This window comes from Cicer arietinum, chromosome 6 (assembly GCF_000331145.2).
Source record: "Cicer arietinum cultivar CDC Frontier isolate Library 1 chromosome 6, Cicar.CDCFrontier_v2.0, whole genome shotgun sequence".
NCBI lineage: Eukaryota > Viridiplantae > Streptophyta > Magnoliopsida > Fabales > Fabaceae > Cicer > Cicer arietinum.
In genome coordinates, this window is record NC_021165.2 from 5,588,665 (window position 1) to 5,615,198 (window position 26,534).

The window sequence follows — 26,534 nt, forward strand, 5'->3', positions numbered from 1 at the left end:
CCTACACTCATGGATTCTACTAGGTGAATGGTTATGATTGGAAGGAAATTAAGGTGATATACGATTGGTTTGGTGGCTGGGACGTAAGACTTAAGGAGTCGAGTAATAAGGAAGTCACGGGTTCAATCCTTCATCAGAAAAATAATAATAATATTAACAAAACTAATTATTAACATTCGTTGTTGCAAATAAACGATTGGATAGAAATTGATTTGTTGCAGTTAGAATACACTTAGGAGCTCCTAACATGCAGCAGTTAGAATACACTTAGGAGCTCCTAACATGTTTGAGCTTCTGCGCAGATGGTTTTCTCATCATCTGCAACTGTTTATGGCCAACCTGAAAAGATACCTTGTGTGGAGGATTTCAAGCTACAAGCCATGAATCCATATGGACGGACCAAGGTAACCATCGGTTTATTCTGTGTTACTTTCATTTTTTTCGTGGTTTCCCTTTTGATGGTTTCAAATTTGTAGTTATCAGTTAAGTGTTACTGTACTATTATCAATTGTATTAACTATGAAGTATAAACTCACTGAACTACAGTGCCTGTTTTTGGGTTCCATTGAATTGTCCTTGATTGCTATTTGACACTTCGCATTGCAGCTTTTCCTCGAAGAAATTGCGAGAGATATTCAGATAGCTGAGCCAGAATGGAGGATCATTTTACTAAGATACTTCAATCCAGTTGGGGCCCATGAAAGTGGTAAACTTGGTGAAGATCCCAGGGGAATCCCAAACAATCTCATGCCTTATATACAGCAAGTAGCTGTTGGAAGATTACCTGAGCTCAATGTATACGGTCATGATTATCCTACCAGGGATGGCTCCGCGGTTCGTACAAGTCACATATATACTGCAACTTTTTCTTTACACTATTATATAACAATGACACTTTTTTTTATAACAGTTACTGGAAGCATTAAGCCAATTTTTAAAATTGTGACCGTAGGACAATTGTTGGGTGATAAAGCAGATAACAGCAGAAATTTGTTATTTCTTACTACTGCAGAAATGCTAACCCTCTTCTTTTTTTTCTTAAACAAAACAAGATACGGGACTATATCCATGTTATGGACTTAGCAGATGGTCACATTGCTGCCCTGAGAAAGCTTTTCACAACGGAAAACATAGGTGAATTGTACTTTATATCCGTTTGTTTACGATATCGGAAAACTTGTTTTTATCTGTTAGACTGCAGGAAAGTGTATCAAGTGTTTTTGTATTTGTAGAATGATTGTCTTGCTTCTCTGTTAGATAAACTAAAATGGTACAAAGTTGTTTTCAGGTTGCACTGCTTACAACTTGGGAACTGGTCGTGGTACGTCTGTGCTAGAAATGGTTGATGCATTTGAGAAAGCTTCTGGCAAGGTAATTGTGTATATTTCTGATATACAAGTATATTTATACGCATTAGTGCACAAAAAATTGAAATAATCAATGAAGTTGTTTTTTCCGTTGGTTATCTCTTTCAGAAAATTCCATTGAAATTGTGTCCAAGAAGGCCGGGAGATGCTACGGAGGTTTATGCATCTACAGAGAAAGCTGAAAAAGAACTTGGTTGGACGTAAGTACTTGTTTTGAGTGTTTTGTACATAACAAGCACGGTTAAGTTAAATTCTTAATCATTTAGGTTTTTAACTAAGCTTTTGTGAACCAAGAGACCAAGACTCTCAAAACAAAAAGACTAGCATCGCATATCTGATAAACAACTTGTATAGGATCATTTATTTAGTCCTGTATTTCATGTTCTTGTTTATTTTATTATCAATAATTTGGACTTTCTCTTCAGGGCCAAATATGGTGTAGAGGAGATGTGCAGGGACCAGTGGAATTGGGCAAAGAATAACCCATGGGGTTACTCGGGGAAGCCTTAAATCAGCTTGTCAAATATAATATACCAATATTTTCAATACAAATAGGCCTCCCATTGTTGAAGAAAACTTGATGCCTTGTAATTTGTTTAGGCGCTTGATAATCAATCTTGAGAATAAACTTTTGGCTTCTTTTTCATACATGATAAATGCTAGACATTTGGTTATACTACAATAGTAAAAATATTTTAGTTGACATAGATATACAAAACAAAATTAAAGTGCTTGTTACACAAACAAAATTTTAGTAAAATATTATTGTGAGACTAAAATTTTATCTGCTTTTAAAGTAAAAGCTATATTTGAAATTAAAGTGATCGTGAATGAAACGGATGATAATGTGATAAGTTTCTTGGTTCAATTTGCCAAGTGCTGTTAAATCATAAATAAATGTTATCTTTGAAAGCGACCTCGTCATAGGGAAAAGGAAACAATTTGCCCCTTAAAAGAGGAAGACTCGTGGAACCCATATCTTAGAGGAGTCATTTATATCAAACGTTGAGAACTAAGATAAAATTGTTTTTATTAGCCCAATAAGATATGAGTCAGTTGGACGGATTACGTATTGGATTAACGGGTGTTAAAAATTTGTATTCGGCTGAACAACTTAGTAAAGTAGATAATCACAATTAATCAATAACAAAACAATATATCATAATCAATCATAAGCCTTTTAAAATATAAACTCTTTATTTTTTCATTTTACATGATCTAAATCATAAAGATTTATAGTGTTTCAAAAAAACAAAAATTGGCATTGCGAAGAGAGGAATAGATTGAAAGTAGAAAAAAAGATAATTTCGCCTAAATTTTATCAATTTATTCAAAGGCATTTTTAATGAAACAATAAGCATTAAATTGGTCATTGAAATTGTAAGTTTCGATTAAATTAGTTTATGAATATAATTTTTTTATCAAATACATTATTAAAATTGAAATGACTCGATTAAAATAATCTCTCTTTAAACTTTCTCCGTTGGAGATTTTGATGTGACATTAATTTAATGTAACAATTTTATATTGATCTCAAATCAACTTCACCTATCCGAAAACTAATTTGAATCAAATTACAGGATTGTGGTGATTATTTTTATTTGAAGTCTTTGTAGATATTGTCAGCCACTTCCAGTGTATTAGAGTGCTGTTATGGATTGTTCTCTGAAATGAGTCTTTATTACACCAATCAGTCTGTTAAAATATGCCTGTTTATTAATTTGAGAGGCACATATTTGTAAAAGTTAATCTCTGTGAAGTAAAATCTAACTTACTAATAGTGACAAGTTATTAATATGATTTTCCACTATTAGTGATATCTAATGCATGGCTTAAGTTTCACCAATTGATAGTAAACTAGAAGGAATTTAGACTAGGTGAAAAGATAAAAAATTTGTATTGATAGATTCCTTCTTTGAAGGAACAAAGTTTCTGCAACAATATGGTATTCTCTAGTAGAGAACCCAAAATCTCTAACAATATATACCTGTACAGGTCTACCAATGCCAAATGATTTCTTAATGAAGTTTTGAAATACTCTACCAAAATCTAGGGACTAAAACTAAAAGAATAGATAAAAAGAAAAAATTAAAAGTTCATAACTTCTGAAGAGAGGTTTAACAAAGGCTCCAGTGCAGTTGGATCAAACTTACGTGCAAAAAGGTAACAAAGGGAAGTCGTATCTGAATTATATCCACAAAGGGAACCATTATTCCTAATAGCTTGTATAAAACCCACAGTTATATTGTCTCTCCCATAAGTTGCTGGATGAGGACCAAGCATTGACCAATCAACCCATGTAACTGTTCTGTTTGAATTGAGTGAAGCATGAAACATGTTGAGGAAGGTTGGAATGTAATGTTCATCTGGGTAACAAGCAGGCTTACAATATTTGCGGAAGAGAGAATAATATCGTGTATCAGAGACAATATAAACCGCGAGAGCGCGTTTAAGTTCAAACCATTGAGATCCTTTGCGCCAGTGTTTAAGCTGAATATCAGGAAGCATACTGCGGCTGTAGCGGCCTCGGCCGTAACGAGAAGGATCATCGTATGACTCAACAAAGCTATGTGCAGAATTAGTGAGATATTTGTAAACAGTAGGGAAATTGTAGACAGGGATGCAACTCTCTGAAAGTAGAACAAAACGCTCATTTGAAAAGTCCAGTAGTGCATTGGCTAGAAGCCGCCTCTCTGCATCGGCCAGCGTCACTGTTCCCCACGAAACAGCCTGAACAAGACACAACTCGTAAGCCATAACATCAATCCATCTATTTCTCTAACACTATATTAATGTGTTATCAAATTGTAATCCAAACATCTCTTATAAAAAGAACTAGAACTAGAACTAGAGAGAGTATCATAAGTATAAAAGGACCATTTAATTTATATACAATATCAACATCAGTGTAAAATACATTATCAATCAATTACAACTGTTAGATCATTAGTAATATTTGACGATAAATACACTCACACTCACACTGTTGATAATGATTTATCATAAGTGTAAAACATTTTATACTATCGGACCATATAAATTAAACTAATATCTAATATATTAAGTAATGAACGGAAACAATTAGATTTATATAATAAAGAAAAAAGAAGAATACCTGACTTGGGATATTGCGTTGGTAAAAGGGGGAAGAATCTGAAACGTTGAGAATATAACCAGGAGGAGCATGAATATAGATGTTGAAGAGATGAGAGTGACCTTGAAAGAATCTCTCCCAAAGTGGCAATAAGGGTAAAGGACCCCTAGTAAGGAACATGAAAGCAAGTTTAGGTGTACGAGTGAAGGGATAGTGGCGTTGGTTAGGGACCAAGGAGGCCCTCCAAAAAAGCTGGTCATCAGGTAAGGTATGGGTGATGTTGGAAGGATGAAGAAAAGAATCCAACATATCCTGTTCCTCTTGGACATGTGGTGGTGGTGGTGGTGGTGGTGGAGGAGGAATGGGAACAGTTTGAAGAATTGAACAATTAGAGTTATTATTGTTGTTGTTAATGTGATGAGCAATATCGTCATCATAAATGAAATGGAGGTTGTTTTTATTGAAGTAGTGAATGTGAGAAGTGGTTGTTAAACCGATAACAACACCGCCGGCAAACACGACCAACAATGTTACTATTTGTACCAATCGAACTAATCCATCATGTTTTTCTGATCTCTCTTTATCTCCTCCTCCTCCCTCTTCTACTCCTCCTCCTCCTCCTCCTCCACGCATCCTCGCCATTCGATGCGATTATCACCAATCATTAATATCAACTAATTATATAATTCAGATCTAATTAACAGAGACGGATCTGATCAGACCAAGCAATAGAAGGAATAGAAGAAGCGTGTAAGAGAGAACACAATCGCAAATGTTGTCGCTACTCTCTCTATTTTTTATTTTTATTTTTATTTTTATTGGGATGTCTGTCTGGTCTCGTCAACCAAAACGAAAGGGAAATGCGCTTATCCCACTCACTCCTCACGCTCACTTATTCTTCTATTTTTCCTAATTAGTTATAATCATTTTTATTCATTCATTCATTCTAAACAAAATAAGTCACGTTAAATTTTTACATTAGTTGATATACTTTTATTTTAATAACATTACTTGCATCTTTGACTTTTAAATTCACCATTTAGTAAATTTATATTATATTTAACATTAAATTTAAAAAATTAATTATATTTAATTTATTTTTTTATTAATAGTAAAAATAGTCATTTTTACTTTTAATAGTCACCACCAAATAGAATGTATAATTCCACTTTCCAAAATAATAAATTTGACATTGTTATTTTATTTTAAACATATTAAGAAACTTTATAATTGAATAAAAAAAAAATTCAATTTTATATATTTACATTTGGAATCAAATTCAAAATCCACCAATTTTTGCTAAAACAGAGTGATGGCCATTAGAGTCTCTAATACACATCCATCCAACATGAAGATGGTCTGAGGCAGTTGAGTCAGGTTCCACACCTCCAACATATGAGACCCACGAGTTCATACCTGTAAAGGAGTTTCATCAGTTAATGTGCTCTGAGACATGTTTATATGAGACCTCTATCCTCCAAAAATTGAACTATTCGACAATTTGTCACAAATTAAAAAAGCATCTCATTTTTCATGAGTTATATAAAACACACATCATCCGATTGATGTGGTATTCGAGTGATCATGCTTGAGTTGTATTCAGCTCGATTGTATCCCTTGTACTCACTCAATCTTTTAACTAACTCAACACATCCATGTAATTATAAGGAATAACCTCCCATAGATCTATAACCTAGCATTTAACTCGCCACAACCAAATAACTTCTATAGTAACTCTCTCTACCTACCACTTTAAATAGATGAATCCTTTCACCTATATAGGGATGAATGAATTACCTAAGAAAAACATACAGAACTAACCATCATATACACACTATCAACAAGGGTCTAACGTTTATATGATTATGGAGCCAATAATTTAATGTGTGCAGTATCTTACGAGAAAAAAAAAATAGGTATGCAGTTTTAAATAAATTGACAATTATTTTATTTTATAAAAATGATTAAAAAATTAACAAAATAAAAAAAAAAGGTTAACAATGGAAAATAAAAAGTGTAAAAACTTATAAATTCAAACGTATTTGAAATAAATAAATAAAGTCATAAACTAGGAAGACAAATTTGTTTAAAAAACACATTTTATTTAATTAAACAAACTTTTTCTTTTAAGTAAGAGAATGTTAGAGTGCATAACCATGACTTGGGGAACTCTAACAAAATATATTAAATTAAAACGAGATACAGAAATAAGAAAAACTATGTCAAAACTCAATTAAGAAAAACATTATATATTACCAAAAATTGAAAAATATTAATATATTTCAGTCAAAATCATCCAAAATGAATAAAATGTAGTTGAAACAAGTAATAGTTAAATTATGAAAGACAAATTTATCAGCATAGTAATTCTCTTCACACTAAATATGAAAAAAATTGAAATACATAATAAAAATCAAACAATTTTACCACGTATTACAAATATGTTAAATTACCAAAGCTTAGTCTATTTTATAATATTTCACTTACTGGTACTAGTGAAATGGTAGCTATCCAGTTGTCATTTGATTTTTGAAGCCGAAAATTAAAAAATGATGAATGAAGGGTTTAAATTCCTTTAGAGCAACGTGGAAACTGCACGGTAAGCATTGCAATTAATCCACACCACTTCCGGGTCCCACTCGATCCTACCTTCTTTACAGATGCAATATCATCAATATTTCTGTCAGATTCTAAGACTGTTCGCTGTCACTCACTACGACACGTGTCAAATTTTCGTTGGGATATCCGTGACAACGATTAGATTTCTTAAATAGTTAACTAGTTAGTGAATTATATTAGTTAATTAATTATTTTATATTTATTAGTTCTTTATTTAATTGGTTAATTAGTTAGCTTAAATCATATCATAGTAATTGTAGTGGCACAAATTAGATGAAATTATGAGACTTTTTGACACATTTGTTTGATCTTACGAGTTATGGTACACATAAAACTCTTTCAGTACATTTGTTTAGTTTAATCGGTCTTTTTACAAATTTTTAAATACATTTTTTTATACATTAATTATACTAGATACCCCGTAATAGCTATTAGGGGAACTTACCAAGTGATTGCAGCTGCACAAGTTAAATATGAGGTGGAAGACAAATTGTAGGTGCTTTTGATATGCGCACCAATATTTAGAAGTCACATTAAAATTTGAAGAGATTGACAACACTTTAAAAAATATAAGTTAATAGGTATGTTTAGTGATTACAGTTAATAGACGGAGAAGAAAGTGGTGTAGTGGGGGCGGTATCAGAATATTATTTGTCTTTTATCTTGGACACTAACGCTTTTTTTGTTTTGAAAGTTGAGAAGAAAGTGGGCGAGGCCACTTGATTTGTGGTCTGTTCTGACGTACCAGTAACATTGTTTTTCTCTTTTCTTATTTTAGCCGTATGATATCTCACTCATCTCGTGTGAGATAACTTGGAAATTTCAATAAAGATATGTTTATGTTAGATCAGACACCGACAATAACCATTCAAAAGGGTAACGCATGTGAAGCAGCTTTTTACAACCCTATAATTTTGAATGCAAACGGTTGGCTCTATTTTTTTTAGTTTAATTTTTATAGGTTGGATAAAAAATATTAAAATAATCTATTAATAGTGTAAAATATTTTTAAATAAAAAAATTAAACCCCTAAAACACAATTTTCTTAAAAAAAATTATTTTACTTTACCAACAATTCATTTCAGGTCTGTCCAAAAATATCATATATGAAGAATTAAATTTGAATAATTACTTGTAAATCTTACTCTAGGTTAATCATTATTTAACATAAAGAGTTGATTTTTTCTTCTTTTTTTATAAGTCGTAATTAACTCATACAATTATGAGGTATTCTAAAACAAAACATTTAATATAACAATATCGACTTTTGTCGGTTGAGCTACGACTTTAGGACATAAATGAATAATTTTTAATAGTAATTTTCATCCTTTCAAACTAATTAAACTGTCTTCTAATTTAGCACAGAGCAAAATAACGCTGATGATTTGAGAAGTTGTTAAGCAAAAGATATTATCAGATAAACCACATTATTAAAAAAATTAGCTGTAAAAAATGATTAAACAACAAATTCCTTAATCCCGATCAGACTGATTTATTATTAACATGTAATAAATAATGGACAGATACATATGGCTATGTAGTTGACGAGACTGTGAAACCTTGAATTACAAATATACAAAAGAGATAATGGCATGATGCATCCCTACTTACACACAGAAATAAAAATGTTTTTACTCTTTTTTTCCTTCTTGTGTATGAATTATATGCTGTTACACAAAACGTTAGAACTTACAGATTGGCAAGTGCAAAAAGTGTGCCCTTCCAAAGTTCTAACTGACTTCAGCATTGGCCTCTATCCCCAACAAAAACTTCTCTCTTTTTCTCATTACCTCCGCCTGAAGAACGCTAATAGACCTAAGGCGGCAACGATTGCAGCTCCAGCAGCAACAGCACGGCCGGCCGAAACCCATGCTTCTGAATTAGCATATTCTAAACTTCTTAAACTTGATTCGGTTCCATAACCACATGTTCCTGAGTAGTCTAAGTGCAATCTCAATCCCTACAAAATTTACAAATTCAAGCTTATGAGAGACCGACTGATAAGTACAGATTACAAAAGATGTGGATCATAGGTCCAATTCCCAATTAATTAACGGCAAGCTTTTAATTAGAGGTATCAAAGCTTATTTTACTATGTGGTTATACTTGCATTGTTGTTGACCTTTTTTTTTTCTCAATAAAATTGAATTTAAGCACCAACAGTAATCCATATACAAATAGATAATAAAAGACTCAATAGTATATTGCTCCAAATCCATATTTTCTTCAAAACAAACCAATAGACCCCTAAAAATACATTCCATTTAAAACTAGACCAGCAACAGATCTGCAATACCTTCAAACCAGTTGTCTTTGCATGGTCCACAGCTGCAGCAAGATCACTATCTGAAGCCAATACAACTTGATCATGTTCTTCATCTTCATACTACAAACAAATTTGCTTGTATTAGGAAAAGGAGGAAACGTCGATGTAACATTGTCAATATAAATGCAACATCTTGAATCATACCAAAATTTGGGGCAGGTTCTTGGGGTCAATATCATCGCCAGCTCTCTGAACGATGGAAGTTATAACCTCTGTCAAGCTCCGAGTATCTGAAGTTGCATGCAAACACACAAACCACTCAACTGATAATATTTTACTTAAATACAAGCGATAATCAAGTTACAAGTACAGATTACAGAATACCCGTAATTTCTTTATTTATTTTGATTATAGACAGATTTTAATGTGATGTGATTGGTAAGATATAATGGTTGACATACCGCATGTAAACCTATGCAATCTTCCCTTCTTATCTTGTAATTTGAAGGAAAACGCGGTCTGCATGCTTGACGGATTATAAGGAATGGATCTCCCTGTATCTCCTCCCTCAGAAATCATTTTCAAGGAAGTTTCGCTGGCAATATCAATTGTAATGTGTAAGTGCATTAAAAATAACAACAAGAGTTTATACTAGCAACATCAGTGCACATATATAACCTTTGTAAATCTTCTTCTTCATCATTTGCAGTTAAGGCCATGGCTGAGTCCCAAAACTTTTGCATCATGGTGTTGGCAGCTTCATTATTCAAATTAACTGTATTCCCTACCTAATTAATGGAGTAAAATGATACTGTTATTACAAAACAGGAAAAAGTGTAAGAAAGCTGAAACAAATTAAGAAAATATATGTTGGAATCATAATATCTGCATATTCAACATTAACATCAGCGGTGATCCAAACCCTGTAAGCTAATAATACTCATTTGAGAGAAACATTTGAATATTTTCTTCTTGTCTTGGGAAGTTGCACATCGTAAGCAGGGGAAAGAAAATCAGAAAATTCCAAGTTTTCTCCCTTTAGAATATCGAACTTCGCTTCGTTTAAATCTCATTAAATTTCCATCAACTTTCAACTTCTAAACATTTTAAACTATTTTTCATGAACTTCCAATTATTTAAGTTGAAATTAAGGATTGAAGAGCTTTTTATTGACAAGTTGTAGCAATTAAAAAATTAAGAAGGTAAATTTGGGCAAAAACTTATTGAGATGTCAAAATCACAACATTGACTAATAACTTACCCTTCATTTTTTAGGTTTATATGTCAACTCTCTTTCTCTTTTTAACCCTGAATTCTAGATTTCAAGAAAATATGACAAGTGATAATTAGTTAACATCTATTGCTCTTTTGTTGCTGACGAACAATCAAGCTTTCAGATTCTAATATTCCCATAAGCTTGAGCAGATGGGTGAATATAAAAGGTGGCAAGGTTTAAGACCAAAATGCTGACTGCTGAGTCACACATCCTTAACATGCATACATATTGAGATATCAATATTGATCAGTTCATAGGAAGTATAATTTGAAAACTACTTTTACTTTAACGCATCAGAAGTACCCATTAAAGACATAGAAAGTTTAAAATTATTCTGACAAGAATTCGCTATAAGTAAACATAAAAAACATGTACCTGACTAGCTGTCACCACAGCAGCATGAGTGATATGAATCACATCAACCGTAGCAACAACAATGCCATCTGTTTTCAACAACAGAAATAAGAAAAATATCCAAGCAAGTAACCTGTTCCCCATTTCATGCTATTAAGTTACCTCTATCAACCACAGGAAGATGCAAAAAATTTCCATTGTGCATTATGTGAAGTGCATCAACAATCGGTGTATCGATTACTGCGCACTCTGGATTTGCAGTCATGACCTGTAGATTGTGTTGAATGTACGTCAGAAAAAAGGATAGTGGCATGAGCACTCTGAAGAACAAGATTTTCTTCTAAGAAATGGTAGGTAAAATGCAATCCTTAACAAAACTAAATCTACATATACCTTCTCAACAATAGTTGACGATGGAGGGAAATTTAGTGCTATTACCCGCATCAAGATATCCTTTGAACTGAAATTTGTATGCACAGTATAGTCTATCAAAATTATTCCCACAATACATAATGTCAATAAAAAATAAAGTGTGCCTGAGCAGGTATCTATTAAGAGAATTTTTTGTTTTTATTTTTTGCTTTCATTAAAAATGTTGTTTTATTTTCTAGTTTTAATGATTTGTATAGTACCAAAATTTACTTTGCTATTTTTCATAAATACTATGTAACATTTTTATAAGTAACAAATATTTACTCAAAATAAACATAAACTCAATTTTCAATGTGGGGGAGGGAGGGAGGGAATGACAATTATAGAAAAGGTTTGGCTTTTAAAAAAAAGATAAGGGTGGCGATGTTTGATAGAACACTGCAAATTAAGAGAAATGAGGCCCAAAGAGTGGGGCTCACTCAACCAAATCACACACTTCACACACATTCAGTTTCTAGAATGATTGATGGAGGGAGGGAATAAAAGCTAGTAACAATGTCTCTTATTCCACTGATATTTCATTAAAGAGGAGAAGTGGGAGAGACATTTAGTTTCAAGAAGAATGAATAAAAAGAATAAAAGCTAATTAATAATGTCATTTATTTTATGTTATAAGAAGGAGGGGATAGGAAGAGGGAAAGATATTCAGAAAATATTCTAAGAAACTATTAGGGGAATTCTTTCTCTGGTTAGGAGCAATTCTGTTATGGTTTACGAGTTCTTAGAACTCTGGTTTATTTCTTTTTCTGCATTTTCATACTTCCAGCATTGTAAGAGCTTCAGAGCTCGTCAATTCTAGTCAATAAAATTTTGTTTTCTATCAATGTTCATAGCCATACACTTACGTAAGGATACCACAAGGTTTGTTGTCAACCGTTACAACAGCAGCACTTGCACGAAGCTCAAGCATCTTTTTTGTTGTTGTCAAAACTGAGTCTGTTGGTGAAACAGTAACAATCCTGGAAAGTGCCATCTTTTGAATTAACTTTGGATGATAACTCCAAACACATAACCAAAATTAAACAGATGTGACTTTTCTTCAAAAAAAAAATGTATTACCTACTTTGAATTCTCAGGAATGACTGTAGACAATGATGGCTTAAATATCTGCTCCCGGAGAGTGTCGATGAATGATGAATTGGAACCTGCACAAAGACCAAATTAGAAAGAAACAAAGTTTGGCCAGTAAAGAAATTAGGAGCTTAACTTAAAGAACTTTCCAATGTTGTCCTAATTAGAAATAAGAGATTTATATGTGCCAAAAGAAATTACTCTACAAACCAGAGGCAGATGCTCCCCAGTGTTTTTCGATACCTTCAACAGCTGCTGCAATTGCCTTTCCTTTCTCAGCAGCCCTTTCCATACGAGCTATGGCATCATATAAACACTTGGCTATGTCAAGGATAGCAACCACTTCTCCATTCTCCACCACTGGTAAATGTCTGAATCTCCCTGCAAAACATAAATCAGCCTTGTATTCAGAATGCACGACAGAGAAATAAGCAAATAGCAAATAGCATGAAGTAATGAGCCTTGCGACATGCACTACAAACCTTGCACCATCTTTTGGAGCGCTTCGACAGCAAGAGTGTCAGTAAGGACAAATATGGGATTCCTTGTCATAACCTTGGAACAAGGTGTGTCTTCAAGATTAACCTCACGAGCAATAACTCTTGTTGTTATATCCTTTATAACCACAAAAAATAGGACAACAAGTTATGCATGCTAAAAGTGCAGAAATCCAATTCCAATCCTTTTAACTTTGTTTCCTTCTTGTTAACAGGTAAGAAAAGGAAGTTCGAGTCATACCTTGTCTGTGAGGATTCCACAGAGCAAAGCATTAGAATCTGTAAGTAATAGAGCATCTACTCTGCGAGCAGCCATCCGACGACAAGCTTCATAGACAGTTGTTGTTTCAGGCACCGTCAACGCCTTTGAAAGTCGCAATGATTTCACAGTTCGCTCTCCCCTGTCCAATTCCAAGCAGAGAGAAAGCTATCATGCATGAAAATTAAAAATGCTGACGAATCAAGTACAGCAAAACGTGACAGTATGTTATAGTGTAGTGTTGTAGTTTGCTAATTCTATCCTAACAAGTTGAAGAATATTCAGCCATTTAGATTTGCTTTATACAGTGACCTGCGTGTGATATTAATTAGAGTAATGATTCATTCTCTCATTTTTATATGCATCCTTGTATTACAACATTCTTCTGTTTTACTGTGACAATCCATCATCATCATCCCATGCTTCAAATTTTCAAATTGATAGAACTTTTCAATGTTTTTTTTAATCAAGACAGAAATGGAGTACAAAGGCAAAACTATAAATCCAGACTATATTGGCACGCTAAAATCTAATAACAAACATAACAATAATTAATTTATTAGAAATAAAGAAAGGAAGTATAAAAAAGGAGACATAAACCAAAATCCTTGCAAAAGATCAAGAGCTCCTGAGCCTATAGTTTGGGAGTTGCAATCTATTGCGAGTATGGAACCTTTCAATGTAGCTATCACAAATTTCCTTCAAATGAATCTAATTGAGTACATTTTATTATTTGATCAAACAGAAATGGAAACAACAAGAAAGAAACTCGTTTGAACCGTGATTATTTTCATTAATTATTGGCGTCATTGTAATGAATCAATTGGATAAAGTTACAATTGATTGAATTTGACATTTTTAAGACGATTGCCTTTGTTATTATGGCCACAAAAAAAGCTACTCCCCTCAGTTCCACAATGAACTAAAATAATTTATCCCAAAACATTTTCAACGTAACATTAATTATTTTTTCTAATTGTACCTTCTAACTGTATTAATAATAATGGTGAATGCATGTATCTATAGTTGATAAAATATCGTCCTAGTATATAAAAAATGAAAATTCACATGAAGACGGTGAGGATATCTATCCAATTGAAGACGAAACATTAAGATGAAAAATGTGTATTGAGAAAGAAAAACGTACGTGGTGGTGCGCATAGAGGGAAATGATTTACGAATATTGGGATCGGAAGGTGAGTACTCAAGGGCCTTCTTCTTAGTCCGCGTAGGGCTATTCGACAAGGAAGCACTCTTTCGAGAAGAACCACCGTGAGCAGACATTTTATTCTATAATATAATATAATGTGAGAGAGGGAGTTAATCGGGATTGGAGGAATGAAGTGTGGGTGGTCGAGAATGTGATAGGGGAATGGAGAAAACCGGTGACCAGCCGGCGAAGTGTGAAGGAGAGAGAGAGAGAGAGAGAGATTGAGATAGAGAAGAAATGTAACATTGTGGGGATGGTTGGAAAGAAAAGGCGGGGTGAAAGGAGAAGAGAACTTGAAGCCGATTCTAATGGGTTCAATGTTACTGCTGCACGTCACCGCTTCTTTCCCTCAATTTCTTTTCATTTTTATTTATATTTCTTTTAACGATAAACTAAAAAAAAAACAATTTTATTTTTATCCAAAAATCATAAAACAAACTAGTGTCTTAACATGCCACGTGTCAATTTCAAATAGACAAATTTTAATGTAGAATAAAATATATAGTATATCCATAGATTTTGGATCAATAATTTTTCTTTAATTTATTTTATGTGTTACTATAGTATTTATTAAAATAAAATAAATTAATAATATGTATACATATTATATTACATATCATTTAACTATAGTTTAATTTAATAATATTAAAATATGTTAATTTTTCAATATATAAATTCATATAAAATATGAAGCTAAAATTGAAAATTAAAAAATATGTTATTTATACTAAGTAAAATATTTTAATTTAACAAATTAGTTTTTTAAAGAAAAGAGTCATTGTCTTGTAAACAAATTTTACATAAATCTATCTATACGTCTATACATAATAATAAAGTAAAGTTTATTTTATGTTAATTATGATATTTAAAATGAATTAGATTAATAATTTTGATATATAGGTTATATTATATATTATTTAATTATTGATAATTTAATTAGATAATATTAAAATACGTTAATTTTTTAATGTATAAATTTCTTTAAAATATGAAGTTAAAATTGAAAATTAAAGAATATGTTATCATACGATTAAGTAAAATATTTTAATTTAATAAATAAATTATTTAGAGAAAAAGTCATTGCTTATAAAGTAATTTTACAAAAATCTATACATCTATATATATATATATATATATATATATATATATATATATATATATAATAAAATAAAGTTTATTTTATCGTAAGTATGACATTTGTCACTTAATTAAAATACTTATATGTTATAATGTTTCTATTAATAGTAATTTCTATTATTCTTTTTTTAGTTTATTTTTTATTTGTTATACTTTTTTATGATAAAAAATATATTCTAAATTTTAAAACTAATACATGCGTACATTCAGTACCTTATTTTACCACACTTTCGTATTCCAAACCAATTATATAGATACCTTAGCAATGAATTATACATAATAAGAGCAAGAGACTTTTTGAAAGAAAAAAAAAAGAGTAATTTTTATTTTTTGTGTTGAAGTCATTTTGACAATCCCCTATAGTAAAATAATTGTCCCACAAATACTTTGAAAGTAATTGTTGAAGGAAGTGAATAGGCAAAGTACAGAAAGAAGTAACACTTTAGTGGCCATCTAAATAATGAATAGGTCATATAGCAAATATGCAAAAAAAATATAGAAACCTTAAGTGAATGGGCTAGATAATAGACCATAATACTTTTTGGGTTCCAATATTTTTTAATACTATTTATGGTTTTTGAAATATTATATATATGGGAATTGTATGTGGCATGAATTATTGGCCAAAATTTAGTTATTTTCTTTCCGATGGTTTGTGTTAATTTCTTTTGTGCTTCTACTCTCTCTTTCCACGGTACTTGTGATAAAGTGTTATCCACGGTACGATTTTCTTACATTAGATCATGAACATCACTTTCACTAGTATTCAAATATAAATTACTTAGTACATTTGCAGCCATATTACTAGATAATGGTATGTCCCGTATATATGTAATGCATTTTATTTTACAAATTGTCATTTATTTCATTCTTTGCAAAGATATTTCTAAATTCTTTTGATTTTTTTAATTTATTTTTCCATTTTCTTTTTATTCATTCTTCTATAGCCCTATAAATTTTGAATAATTAATTTTGATTTTCTCCTTCTCTAATTATTTTCTCTCAGTATTTTGCTACATTTATTTTTTTTCGTGATAAATTTGTGTTTTTTTAAAGTTATTTGTTCTAAATAAAATTGTTAAGTGTTTGTTGATTTGATCCTAAACGTGAATATTTTATCTACATTGATTTGATCCTAAACTGCTAAATTCTTTTACTATAAAATTTATTTATTTTGTCTATATTATATGAGACCCTTTTGAAGTTATTTTGATTTGATTTATGTTATTTCTATAACAATAAACAAATTCATGAAAGTATTTGATGCAAGAAATAACCAACTTTTTTTAGACGGATAGATTGTTTTGATTATTTAACATGCAACCTAACCTATGAATTTCTTCCTTGACTATCTAATGTTGTTGTTATATTTATGTTAATATCAAAGTAGAGTAAATAATCAAAGTTTTCTATCTAATAATTATTCAAATAATTTTATACAGAAATAAATTAGAGGTAAAAAATATATATTAAGTATAATAAATAATATATTATACAAAAACGAGACAAAAATAAAAAACATAAATTAAAAAATATCCGGAGGGAGTGGTCATTCACTTTCCACTCCAATAAGGGGAGAGAGGAATCGGAGCCGTCGAATTCAAAAATAAGATGAGACTGACACGTGTCAGTCGGACAATTGCATGTGTTGTGCCTCCCCAAAATCCTAAAAACTAAAATGAAAATTGTAATAACTTGTATTCTACTACTCCGAATTCCTTATAGGATTCTAGATCCTTCTCCACAAAGGCACTACTCATTTTGGTATCGAAAAGCTGCAAAAGAGGTGAAAGATGGCTGATTGGGGCCCAGTAATAATAGCAGTGGTGCTGTTCGTGCTTTTGAGTCCAGGTCTTCTGTTTCAAATTCCGGGAAGGGGTAGAGTAATTGAATTTGGAAACATGCAAACTAGTGGTGCTTCCATTCTTGTTCATGCCATCATTTACTTCGGACTCATCACTATTTTACTCATTGCCATTGGTGTTCACATCTACACTGGGTAAACAAAACTCTTTCTATTACTCTTAGTCTTACCCCGGAGGAAGGGATCTCAATTTCTCGATCTATTTTTGTTTTTCATAGTTTTTATGTTTACTTGTATTTCTGTATTTCATATCTATGTACTATGTGTTTAACGGATGGATCTCTGTGATAGTACTTTTTTAGTTTTTTGGTTGTTACTTTCTTCAACCCCCTCCCCACCTTCTACTCCAACAGCAGAAAAGAAAGGGATTAGGATGATATTGTTGTTTTTTGTGAAGATATGATTTCGTGATCCATTTTGCTTTGTGACAGTGGATTTGTCTTTAATTGCTTTCAATCTTGGCTTTACGTGCATCACTTTTCCTAACTTTCTTTCGTTTCGCTCTGTCAAATGAACATCAAAAAGTAGACCAGGAAAAGGCAAGCAACCCTTTTCTTTTTATTTATTTATTTGTGTATGGGTGGATGGCTACAAAATATTGTCCTTTTCATATAGTGGTCTTTTTAATTATATTATTAAAGTATATTGAAAAATTATATATTTTGTTTCAAAATAATAATAATTGATTTTAGTATTTTTTGGATGTTATGAATGTTTGATTTCTAGTACAATCGTGATTTACAAAAGTTATCCTTTAATGTTTTTCCCATTTAAAATTCTAAATGCACCGAGTCTCCTGTCATGGACTACATCGTTTAGAGAACACTTTGTCTCGACACTGGAGTGGTATCTGTTAGTACCCGATGCTCAAATTATGTGTACTTGGACTGTCTGTGTGATGGTGGTATTTATTGCGAGTACAATAATGTATGCACCTTCGATAGATGCGGTGGCATGATCTTTGCTTCGTCTTCTCTTCTACCCTTAAGGGTTGGAGTCGGTGAAGACCGGGTTGGACCTGGAAGGACTACTTTTGACGAGTTGAACCGTAGCCCAATCCATAACAAAACCAAAAATTAAGAACTTCTCCTTTTCGTTTTTTGTGGGAAGTAAATTTTCATGAACTGAATTATTATATTGAAATATAATGATATAGAATTTTGGTAACAGTGAGATTTATTAAGTAAATTGTTGTCACAATTTGCTGTGTATCGTTGGTAATGTAAAGATAAAAGTTGATTTTATAAATTTAATTCTAGTTACAAATAAGTTGAATTTAAAATGATATAAATTTAAATATATTTATGTAAAACTGAATCAAATAATAAATTTAAATTTAAAAATCAATCGTAGAATTACATGTTTCAAATTGCAAAATCAGTTTTACTCAAATACATGTTAAGATACTGACGTATCATTATTACTTATATATCTCTAGAATTTATTTGACCTCATCTCATCTAAAAGGTACATCAAACATACACTTCATTTTACTGTGGCTCAGATGATTTACTAATGCATTTTCATCGCGAAAATACCATCAATTGGGTTTGAATTATATTACTAATGTGATGATCTTCTTGTTGAGTAATATGTAAGTATCTTTGTTAGTGTGGAATTTGTTTACCCTTGTGAACTTTTGAAACTCAACTTAAGAAAAAAAATACTATGCGATTGAGATCTAAATATAAGATAGCTTTGGACTTTGTTTGGTCTTAAATACACGATAACTTGTGGAAAGCCTGCTCCGATATAACCAATTGGAGTCCATACAAATGTGGAGTTGAGATTTCATACTAATGTCAAAATCAACTACACTGAGTGTTTTTATCCCAAAAAAACATATAGTAAATTTAATTTATGGCTGCATATGGTTACATCACAATGATTTTTTTCGGTGAATGTTAGTTTTTAGTTATAATATATGTTAAAGGGAAGGAAAATGTTAGTTGCCACTCGTCAGACTGAATCTCATACCTCCTATATGTAATTTCTTCGATTTCTCTAGCCAAACCATTAGACTATTTTTTGAGAGACACGTAATTCAAAGAGTCAATCAATAAAATGTATCTTAATGTGGAATACGCTAGTCAAAAGGGTAATTTATTCTCTCACTGGTTTTCAAAAACCTCAATTAACATGTCTGTATTGACAAATATAAATATAATTTTATTTATCAAAATACATTTTCTAAACTAGTCAATCAAAAGAATATTAAAGATGAGAAAATAAATGACAGTTAGAAAGAGTGGTGGGTAGTCACCAACTCATCATGATTTGTTGAATTAGAAGTTGAGTCCAAAATACACCAAATGGGTTGGATGAATCTACACAACGGAGTTTATGAAGTTGTATTGGGCTGGGCCAATGATGGACCTTAAAATACCCGTTTGGTTTCCCCAGCCCACAAGCGCATTTCTCTCTCATACTTCCACTCTTCCATTTCCCAGCTCCACTTTCACAGGACACAGCTCGCTCTCTCTCATGGCGAATCTAGCACGCTTTTCCAACAGAGCCCTACGAACCGCATGTGCAATAACAAAGCACCACGTGCAACCTCAACTATCTTCAACTGAACGCGCTTTTGCGACGGAAGCAGCGAAATCGATAACTCCTTCGCCGGATCGGGTCAACTGGGACTATAGAGGACAGAGGAAGATAATTCCTTTGGGACAGTGGCTTCCCAAAATTGCCGTCGATGCTTACGTGGCACCTAACGTGGTTCTCGCCGGTCAAGTTCACGTTTGGGATGGAGCATCCGTTTGGTCAGGTTGTGTCCTCCGCGGCGATCTCAACAAGATCAGCGTCGGTTTCTGTTCCAATGTTCAGGAACGATGTGTTCTTCACGCGGCTTGGGCTTCTCCCACAGGTTATGTTTTGTTGCAATTTGTTTCTTACTCGTTCGTTTTATTTGGTTCCCTATGAAATTCGATGGAAAATTTGTGAATTCTGGAAATTATTAGTATTTGTCTTGTCAAAAGAATATGGTATTAGTTGGTCTGAAATGTTTGGATTGTTGTGAATTCGGCAAAATTACAGTGTTACCCTGATTTTGTTGAAAATCGCGGTGGCATACAATGATTTCGCCAAACTCACCATAAAAAACGGTTCATAGCCTTGATTGACCCTACTACTCTCAAAATGCAATAACCGAGGATAAAGGATAGTTGACATTTGTTCATCAAATACTTAATTAGTTGTCAAATACCTTAGAGCCAGATACTTATTAAGTTTCTAACACTGAATTGGTTACTTAGAGTCATTAACATAGTGGCTGACCTATGCGTAGATAAATATGAGTTCATGTTACTTTTCTTTCCTGCAGTAACAAAATGGACTTAGTAATTTATTGTTATCTATTTTCTTTTGCTGGTTGCTACTGCTATTTAGAATACAGAATTTAAGAGTAAATGATCATTTTCCTCCTTGAATGTGCCAGGCATTGTTACTATGGTCCCTTAATGTATCGAAATTGAAAATACATCTCCAAAATCTCTTTTGTTAGTAATTTTATGGACTAAATTGACCAACAAAAAACACATTTGAGGATTAAACTCACTAATTAAAGACATATTTGAGGACCAAAATGATTAACAAGCGACACATTTAGGTGTGTTTTTATAATTTTGATACATTCAAGGACTACTATGATAGTGTCTCACATATTCAAGGATCAAAATGACTCATTACTCCAAAATTTAAGTTTAGTTAGTATTCAAATATGTAGAAGTTCTTGGTGTTTATTGCGTTGCTGGTCCTCTAAGTAAATATTTACAAGCTCATAATACTACCTATATTAAGCCTATAATCTCACGATTCATTCCTCTTGGATGGACTAGTTAATGCTATTTTAGCAGTTCTACAGTAAATTATGTCTTGATGCTGAGCATTCTGATTGAATGCCATATACTCATGAGTCAACCGTGTTATCTTTCCATTCTTCAGATTTTAAAGACACCACCGTACTGCTATTTTTTCGGCATCGCCTTTAGTTGCATATCAACACTTAATCAAAATACCAATTTTTAAATATTCTTCTCGTAGACAGCCAACCATTTATTTTTTCATTACTAATTCTTTTTCTAAAGAGAGAAGAGGAGGTGGGACTGGAGTTTGATGTAGATGCTTGTTTGTTCTGATTACTTTACTTTGCGAAGGTATTGATCCTAAGATAATATGGGCAGTATTCTAAAAAATCACGAGCCAATATCCTGTTGTCACAAGTCACATGCTTGTTTTTTTTACCTGTTGTTCAAAAAATGTAAATTTGTTTTGAGCAATGTTACTTTTTGGCCATTCACTTGCACTGAAGCACTCTGTTCTTTTTGTGGGTTTTGTGTCCCAAAAAATTATGAAGTAATTTGAAGACTTTCACTATTATTGGTTGGTTTAACTAGCATGAGGTAGCCTCATCTTGAGACCTCCTGTCCTGTGTCTCTCTTTCAATTTGTTTTAACTATATTTGGATGTGAATTTCATTGTAATGCCTAAATCCATAAACTATAGTAAAGAATAAGATGATTTGTCTCAGCATTCCCAAATAGTTAATATCTGCATAAAAAGGTACTTCTGCTCTTGACCAGTGATGGTTGACGGATAAAATTTGCATTTTATACCGGCCTTTTTTGCTTACTATTTTCTGCACTTCAAATTAATAGCATAATCCTCCAGTGCTGAGAAGAAGGGTAAAAATGAATGAAATGTTGAAAGAACCTTGGTTTGTCTGAAAAGTCATTCAGTGACACATCAGGCTAAGGAAAATATCGACACTGATGCCTGTTTGATTGTATGCCAGTCTCCAACAAACAGAGCAGTTACCTACATATTGTCTTTGCATGTATATCAGTATAAAAGATTAGAATGCAATATTTGCTAGAGGTATTTACAGTAAAGCGGAGTTAGTGACTGGCATACTTCGTTACAGTTGTTTTCTGTACTTGTATTCATTGCAGTTTCCAAATTCACTTCAAGATCTTTGAAAAATGAACATTGGCTATGCTTAATTATGATTTATGAATATATTGCTTATTTATTATGCATGCATTTTTCTGCAAAACAGGCCTTCCAGCTGAGACTTTCATAGAGAGGTATGTGACTATTGGGGCATATAGCCTGTTGAGATCCTGCACTATCGAGCCAGAGGTCATTATCGGGCAGCACTCCATTCTCATGGAAGGTTCAGTGGTGGAGACACACTCAATTCTTGAAGCTGGGTCAGTAGTTCCACCAGGAAGGATAATTCCATCAGGTGAACTTTGGGCTGGTAATCCTGCCAAGTTTGTGAGGACGTTGTCTCATGAAGAAACCTTAGAAATCCCCAAACTTGCAGTTGCAATAAACGATTTAAGCAAAGATCATTATCACGAGTTCCTTCCTTATTCAACAGTTTATTTGGAAGTTGAGAAGTTTAAGAAATCATTGGGTATTTCTGTTTGATGCTCTTTGTTGTTATTATTCTTTAATGTATCTGTTAGCTGGACTTTTTGGTTGTAAGGAAATAAGAATCGAAACACAGAGCAAGTTTTTGTGTTTTCTTTGTGCTCCTTGCTGAAAGTATTGGTTGAAGACATCATGTCCTGTATAATTTGACTGGAGATAATATGTTAAGAGATGAGACGCATCATCGGTATTTTGGACATTAGTTTTTGCTCCCAATTAGAACGGGTTCATAGTTTCTCTCTTTTTGTGCTTTGTGTTCCGTCTGTGCTTCTGGTAGTGAATCCCCCATCCAAATTAGAGATGAGATATTCATGATCTAGATGGGAAATAGTGAGAATTCTTGTTGCATTTTCTCTTTACATGTTCAAAGGATATTCTTCAAAAGAACTAATGTCCAAGAAGCCTACATTAGCTTGACCCAGCTTGAGACATTCAATATTATCAGTTTAACAAAATATATTCTTCCTTCACCCCACCCATTTTCGACTTTAATTTAATTAATTTCCTGAAGAGAGTCTAGAGCACTAGCTGGCCATAACTAACACTGTTTAATTTCCAAGGATCAATAAACCTATAACTATATTGTCTTATTGAAAGAAAATTAAAGAAATAATGATGCACTGTAATGGACTCTTGATTGGAGTTGCAACAAGCCAACAGATCTTCAGAGGTCCACTTTAATGGATACTGACTGTATGGAGCACTATATTAAACTTATTGATGTAAGTTAGAATTCTTCGATGACCAACAGAAGTTGTTGAGGAGGAAAATAATGAACAATGTAGTGTACACAGGTTTTGCACATATAATAATTGTTGTGCATTACTGAATAATGGCAATCCCGCAACCTGCACTTGTGTCAATAGTGAGAAGTGAGAAGAGAGGTTTCTAAAATCATTTAATAAGCCCCACAGGAGCTTCCTCCATCTAGTCAAAGTTATTTTGTAGTTGGCTAAAATTTTAATGCAGAAAACTACAGATCAAACATTATTGGCTTGATTGGAATAATAGTGGAATAGATTGAAAGGTTGATCTAAAGGAGGTAAATGTGATTTCAGGCACCTCAAAAGCACGTTGCATTGGTCCTATCGTGATTTCACACTCTTTGAAAGATGTTCGGATATTATAAGATAAATCAATTTAGCCATAAAAACTTGATTCTACGGTGTAATCAAATTGATTTTATTCTCTTACATATGAGTAGATAGTACATAAGTAACCTTTATGTATTATTTCATTATTTTTTTTTTTAATTTGTTTTCTGTGCATAATTTTTGTTAATGTCAATCCTTATATATGTGGATCAAGATAACTGTTCAAAAAAATACATCGCAAATAAACAATGTAACATAGATTTACAATTCTGATTTAAATTTAATAATTAATAGGATTATTAAAAAAGTTTCTGTTATATTACGCATTTTAATTCTTTTATAATGATCTATAAATAATTAAATTTAATAATGAAACATTAACTTTAATAATTATATAAAATAAAAAGGAAATCTAATTTTAAATTCACATATTTAAACCTTCGGTAATTATACATACAAAATCAATTCTGATCTTGACTATTTAAACAACATGAAGTGATAAAAACCAATTATATTAAAATCAATTCTGAATTCCGGCTAAGGTAGAACCAAAGTGACATTAAGCATGTATTTGTTTACGCAGGGGAAACCACACGTTCGGTCACTTGTACAATTTGGAGCTTCGTTATTCCCATTGAATAATTACTGAGTTGCGAGAAAAAGCGACAAATGCCTTTTCCTTATGCTTGGGTCCTTTGATATGATTGAGTCGTGCCAATATCAATTTGTGTTTGACATTGACTTAAAACCAATTTAAATGCTAAGATAATTATTATTTTGTTTTATTGTGATTGAGTCTTTGTTGGGATCAAAGAAGAAGAAGATCACTTTCAAAAAAAGAAAGAAATAAAAGGAAGGAAGTTGGTAGTTTGTTTGATATCGATTAGAGGTTTTTGTAGTTGATTTACTGGTCGACTGTTCCTTACATCTTTTTAGTGGGGTGTTTTGGTTTTGTTTGATACGCAAGGAGAAGGTGTCAAAATCATTATTCCATATATATAATCATTCAAAAGTAGCAACTCCATGAAACAAAATATGATGCAAATAGTGGATAGTAGCAACTCCATGACTTTTGACATGTGTAAAATGTTAACAATGAAAAGAGGAAGAAAGAGGAAGAAGAGAAAACAACCACTCTAGGGTTTCATATCATATAATAAACCAAAACTAAAGTTAATAGGGTTACACTGAGTATATATATAAGAAAATAGAATTGTCTAGAATTGTCTAAAATACCCTTACTACTAATATATAATAATATTATCTAACATCTCCCCTCAAACTCACGATGCATTAACATGGAGCATCGAGAGTTTGTCAACTAAAAAAACGAAAACGTTTAATGGAATGCATCTTTGTGAACAAATCAGCAATCTGTAAAGAAGAAGAGACAAACAGTAGAATAATGATTCTATGCTGAAGATGATGACGAGAGGGGTAACGAGGAGGATCAACAATCGCAGGAGGTGGTTGGACAGCCGGGGGGACAAGAGGGATGTCACCAAAGAAGAAGCAACAATCAAAGAGAAGAACCAAGCCAACAAAAAAATCAAACCGAAAAAGAAGCGATCAAAAAAGGAGCAACAACCATATCAAAATCAACAGATAGGAACCACCAAAGAAGTAGCACCACGAAACCAAATCCAAACAAACCAAGGAGCAACAACCATATCAAAATCAACAGATAGGAACCACCAAAGAAGTAGCACCACGAAACCAAATCCAAACAAACCAAGGAGCAACAACCATATCAAAATCAACAAATAGGAACCACCAAAGAAGTAGCACCACGAAACCAAAACCAAACAAACCAAACCAAATAGAACCAAACAAAACTAAATCATATCAAACCAAACTAAACAAAGAGAGAAGCAACAAAGCAAATCACTAGAGAGATTAGCAATCAAACAGAAGAAGCAACAGACAGAGCGACAACACAGAAGATCAAATTTTCAGCCTCATCCAAGTATCCAACCCTTCCTAGAAGGTCAATCATACAACCATAATGCTCAATCTGAGGCACAATTCCAAATCTCTCCATTTCTTTGAAGCATCTTCTTCCTTCCTCTACCAAACCACAATGGTAAGCAGATAACACACTAGTCATTGTTATCTCATTCGGTTCAAATCCTTCCCGTAACATTGCTGCGAATACTTCTAACGCTTCCTTCGCACAACCATTGACACCATAACCATTTATCAAAGCATTCCACGACGATGTATCTTTTTCATTCATCTCCTCAAAAAGCAATTTAGCTTTTCCAATTTCCCCACATTTTGCATACATATCAACCAAAGCATACACATGAACATCTTCATCAAGTCGGTTCCTTTGCACAAACCCATGAATCCAAACACCCAAATCCAAAGAACTCAAATCAGCAACAGCAGGAAGAACACTCACAACCGTCACTTTATTCATTTCCACATCCAAACGTCCCCTCATTTCCCAAAACAACTTCAACGCATCGTGCGGTCGTCTATTCTCACAATATCCCCTAATCATCGCATTCCAACTAAGCACATTCTTGACAGGCATACAATCAAACATAAAC

At 32.6% G+C, this 26,534-nt stretch overlaps 5 protein-coding genes and 1 long non-coding RNA gene across 8 annotated transcripts in view; 4 read left to right on the forward strand and 2 right to left on the reverse strand.

The window, feature by feature from the left end:
• Window positions 1-2,041, forward strand: part of LOC101510169 (bifunctional UDP-glucose 4-epimerase and UDP-xylose 4-epimerase 1) — a 3,775-nt gene extending 1,734 nt beyond the window's left edge. The window contains exons 4-9 of the mRNA XM_004503693.4: window positions 303-404; window positions 607-834; window positions 1,053-1,134; window positions 1,289-1,371; window positions 1,476-1,567; window positions 1,793-2,041. Of these exons, the coding sequence (XP_004503750.1) occupies window positions 303-404; window positions 607-834; window positions 1,053-1,134; window positions 1,289-1,371; window positions 1,476-1,567; window positions 1,793-1,877 (672 nt within the window). The 3' untranslated portion in view covers window positions 1,878-2,041. The remainder of the gene's footprint in view (window positions 1-302; window positions 405-606; window positions 835-1,052; window positions 1,135-1,288; window positions 1,372-1,475; window positions 1,568-1,792) is intronic.
• A 1,200-nt stretch (window positions 2,042-3,241) lies between these two features.
• LOC101509636 (glycosyltransferase BC10) lies at window positions 3,242-5,248 on the reverse strand. 2 transcript variants are annotated; one of them, XM_004503691.4, is made up of 2 exons: window positions 4,483-5,248; window positions 3,242-4,097 (listed from the first exon to the last, which is right to left on the reverse strand). In XM_004503691.4, the coding sequence occupies exons 1-2, from the start codon at window positions 5,101-5,103 to the stop codon at window positions 3,456-3,458; spliced, it is 1,263 nt and encodes a 420-aa protein (XP_004503748.1). In that variant the 5' UTR covers window positions 5,104-5,248; the 3' UTR covers window positions 3,242-3,455. The 2 variants fall into 2 exon arrangements, with proteins under 2 accessions (XP_004503748.1, XP_004503749.1); XM_004503692.4 differs by having other exon boundaries at window positions 4,488-5,044.
• Window positions 5,249-8,548: 3,300 nt separating this feature from the next.
• On the reverse strand, window positions 8,549-14,738 carry LOC101509095 (CBS domain-containing protein CBSCBSPB1). 2 transcript variants are annotated; one of them, XM_004503689.4, is made up of 14 exons: window positions 14,383-14,738; window positions 13,218-13,377; window positions 12,962-13,094; window positions 12,690-12,860; window positions 12,472-12,553; window positions 12,254-12,367; window positions 11,370-11,436; window positions 11,139-11,244; window positions 10,998-11,065; window positions 10,025-10,134; window positions 9,808-9,941; window positions 9,551-9,636; window positions 9,377-9,466; window positions 8,549-9,040 (listed from the first exon to the last, which is right to left on the reverse strand). In XM_004503689.4, exons 1-14 carry the CDS (start codon window positions 14,517-14,519, stop codon window positions 8,867-8,869), a joined length of 1,632 nt encoding a protein of 543 aa, XP_004503746.1. In that variant the 5' UTR covers window positions 14,520-14,738; the 3' UTR covers window positions 8,549-8,866. The 2 variants fall into 2 exon arrangements, with proteins under 2 accessions (XP_004503746.1, XP_004503747.1); XM_004503690.4 differs by having other exon boundaries at window positions 12,723-12,860; window positions 14,383-14,736.
• Window positions 9,828-13,047, forward strand: LOC140920862 (uncharacterized). Its single transcript, XR_012163430.1, has 2 exons — window positions 9,828-9,963; window positions 10,056-13,047. It is a non-coding gene; the product is annotated as an uncharacterized lncRNA (long non-coding RNA).
• Window positions 14,739-17,260: 2,522 nt separating the features above from the next.
• On the forward strand, window positions 17,261-17,758 carry LOC101508777 (uncharacterized). The gene has a single exon (XM_004503688.4). It carries the CDS (start codon window positions 17,376-17,378, stop codon window positions 17,583-17,585), a length of 210 nt encoding a protein of 69 aa, XP_004503745.1. The 5' UTR covers window positions 17,261-17,375; the 3' UTR covers window positions 17,586-17,758.
• A 2,043-nt stretch (window positions 17,759-19,801) lies between these two features.
• LOC101508471 (gamma carbonic anhydrase-like 2, mitochondrial) lies at window positions 19,802-23,087 on the forward strand. The gene is made up of 2 exons (XM_004503687.3): window positions 19,802-20,315; window positions 22,506-23,087. The coding sequence occupies exons 1-2, from the start codon at window positions 19,814-19,816 to the stop codon at window positions 22,880-22,882; spliced, it is 879 nt and encodes a 292-aa protein (XP_004503744.2). The 5' UTR covers window positions 19,802-19,813; the 3' UTR covers window positions 22,883-23,087.
• The last annotated feature ends 3,447 nt before the right edge of the window (window positions 23,088-26,534 follow it).

What these genes read in the sequence shown, in the direction of transcription:
- LOC101508777 (XM_004503688.4), top strand. Translation starts at nt 17,376, where the DNA reads ATGGCTGATTGGGGCCCAGTAATAATAGCAGTGGTGCTGTTCGTGCTT.
- LOC101509636 (XM_004503691.4), bottom strand. Translation starts at nt 5,103, where the DNA reads ATGGCGAGGATGCGTGGAGGAGGAGGAGGAGGAGGAGTAGAAGAGGGA. An exon ending in AACGCAATATCCCAAGTCAG is followed by an intron (nt 4,098 to 4,482) that starts GTATTCTTCTTT and finishes TGTCTTGTTCAG; the next exon opens with GCTGTTTCGTGGGGAACAGT.
- LOC101508471 (XM_004503687.3), top strand. Translation starts at nt 19,814, where the DNA reads ATGATGGACCTTAAAATACCCGTTTGGTTTCCCCAGCCCACAAGCGCA. An exon ending in GGCTTGGGCTTCTCCCACAG is followed by an intron (nt 20,316 to 22,505) that starts GTTATGTTTTGT and finishes TCTGCAAAACAG; the next exon opens with GCCTTCCAGCTGAGACTTTC.
- LOC101509095 (XM_004503689.4), bottom strand. Translation starts at nt 14,519, where the DNA reads ATGTCTGCTCACGGTGGTTCTTCTCGAAAGAGTGCTTCCTTGTCGAAT. An exon ending in GTGGAATCCTCACAGACAAG is followed by an intron (nt 13,095 to 13,217) that starts GTATGACTCGAA and finishes GTGGTTATAAAG; the next exon opens with GATATAACAACAAGAGTTAT. An exon ending in TCTTCCTGTGGTTGATAGAG is followed by an intron (nt 11,066 to 11,138) that starts GTAACTTAATAG and finishes TGTTGAAAACAG; the next exon opens with ATGGCATTGTTGTTGCTACG.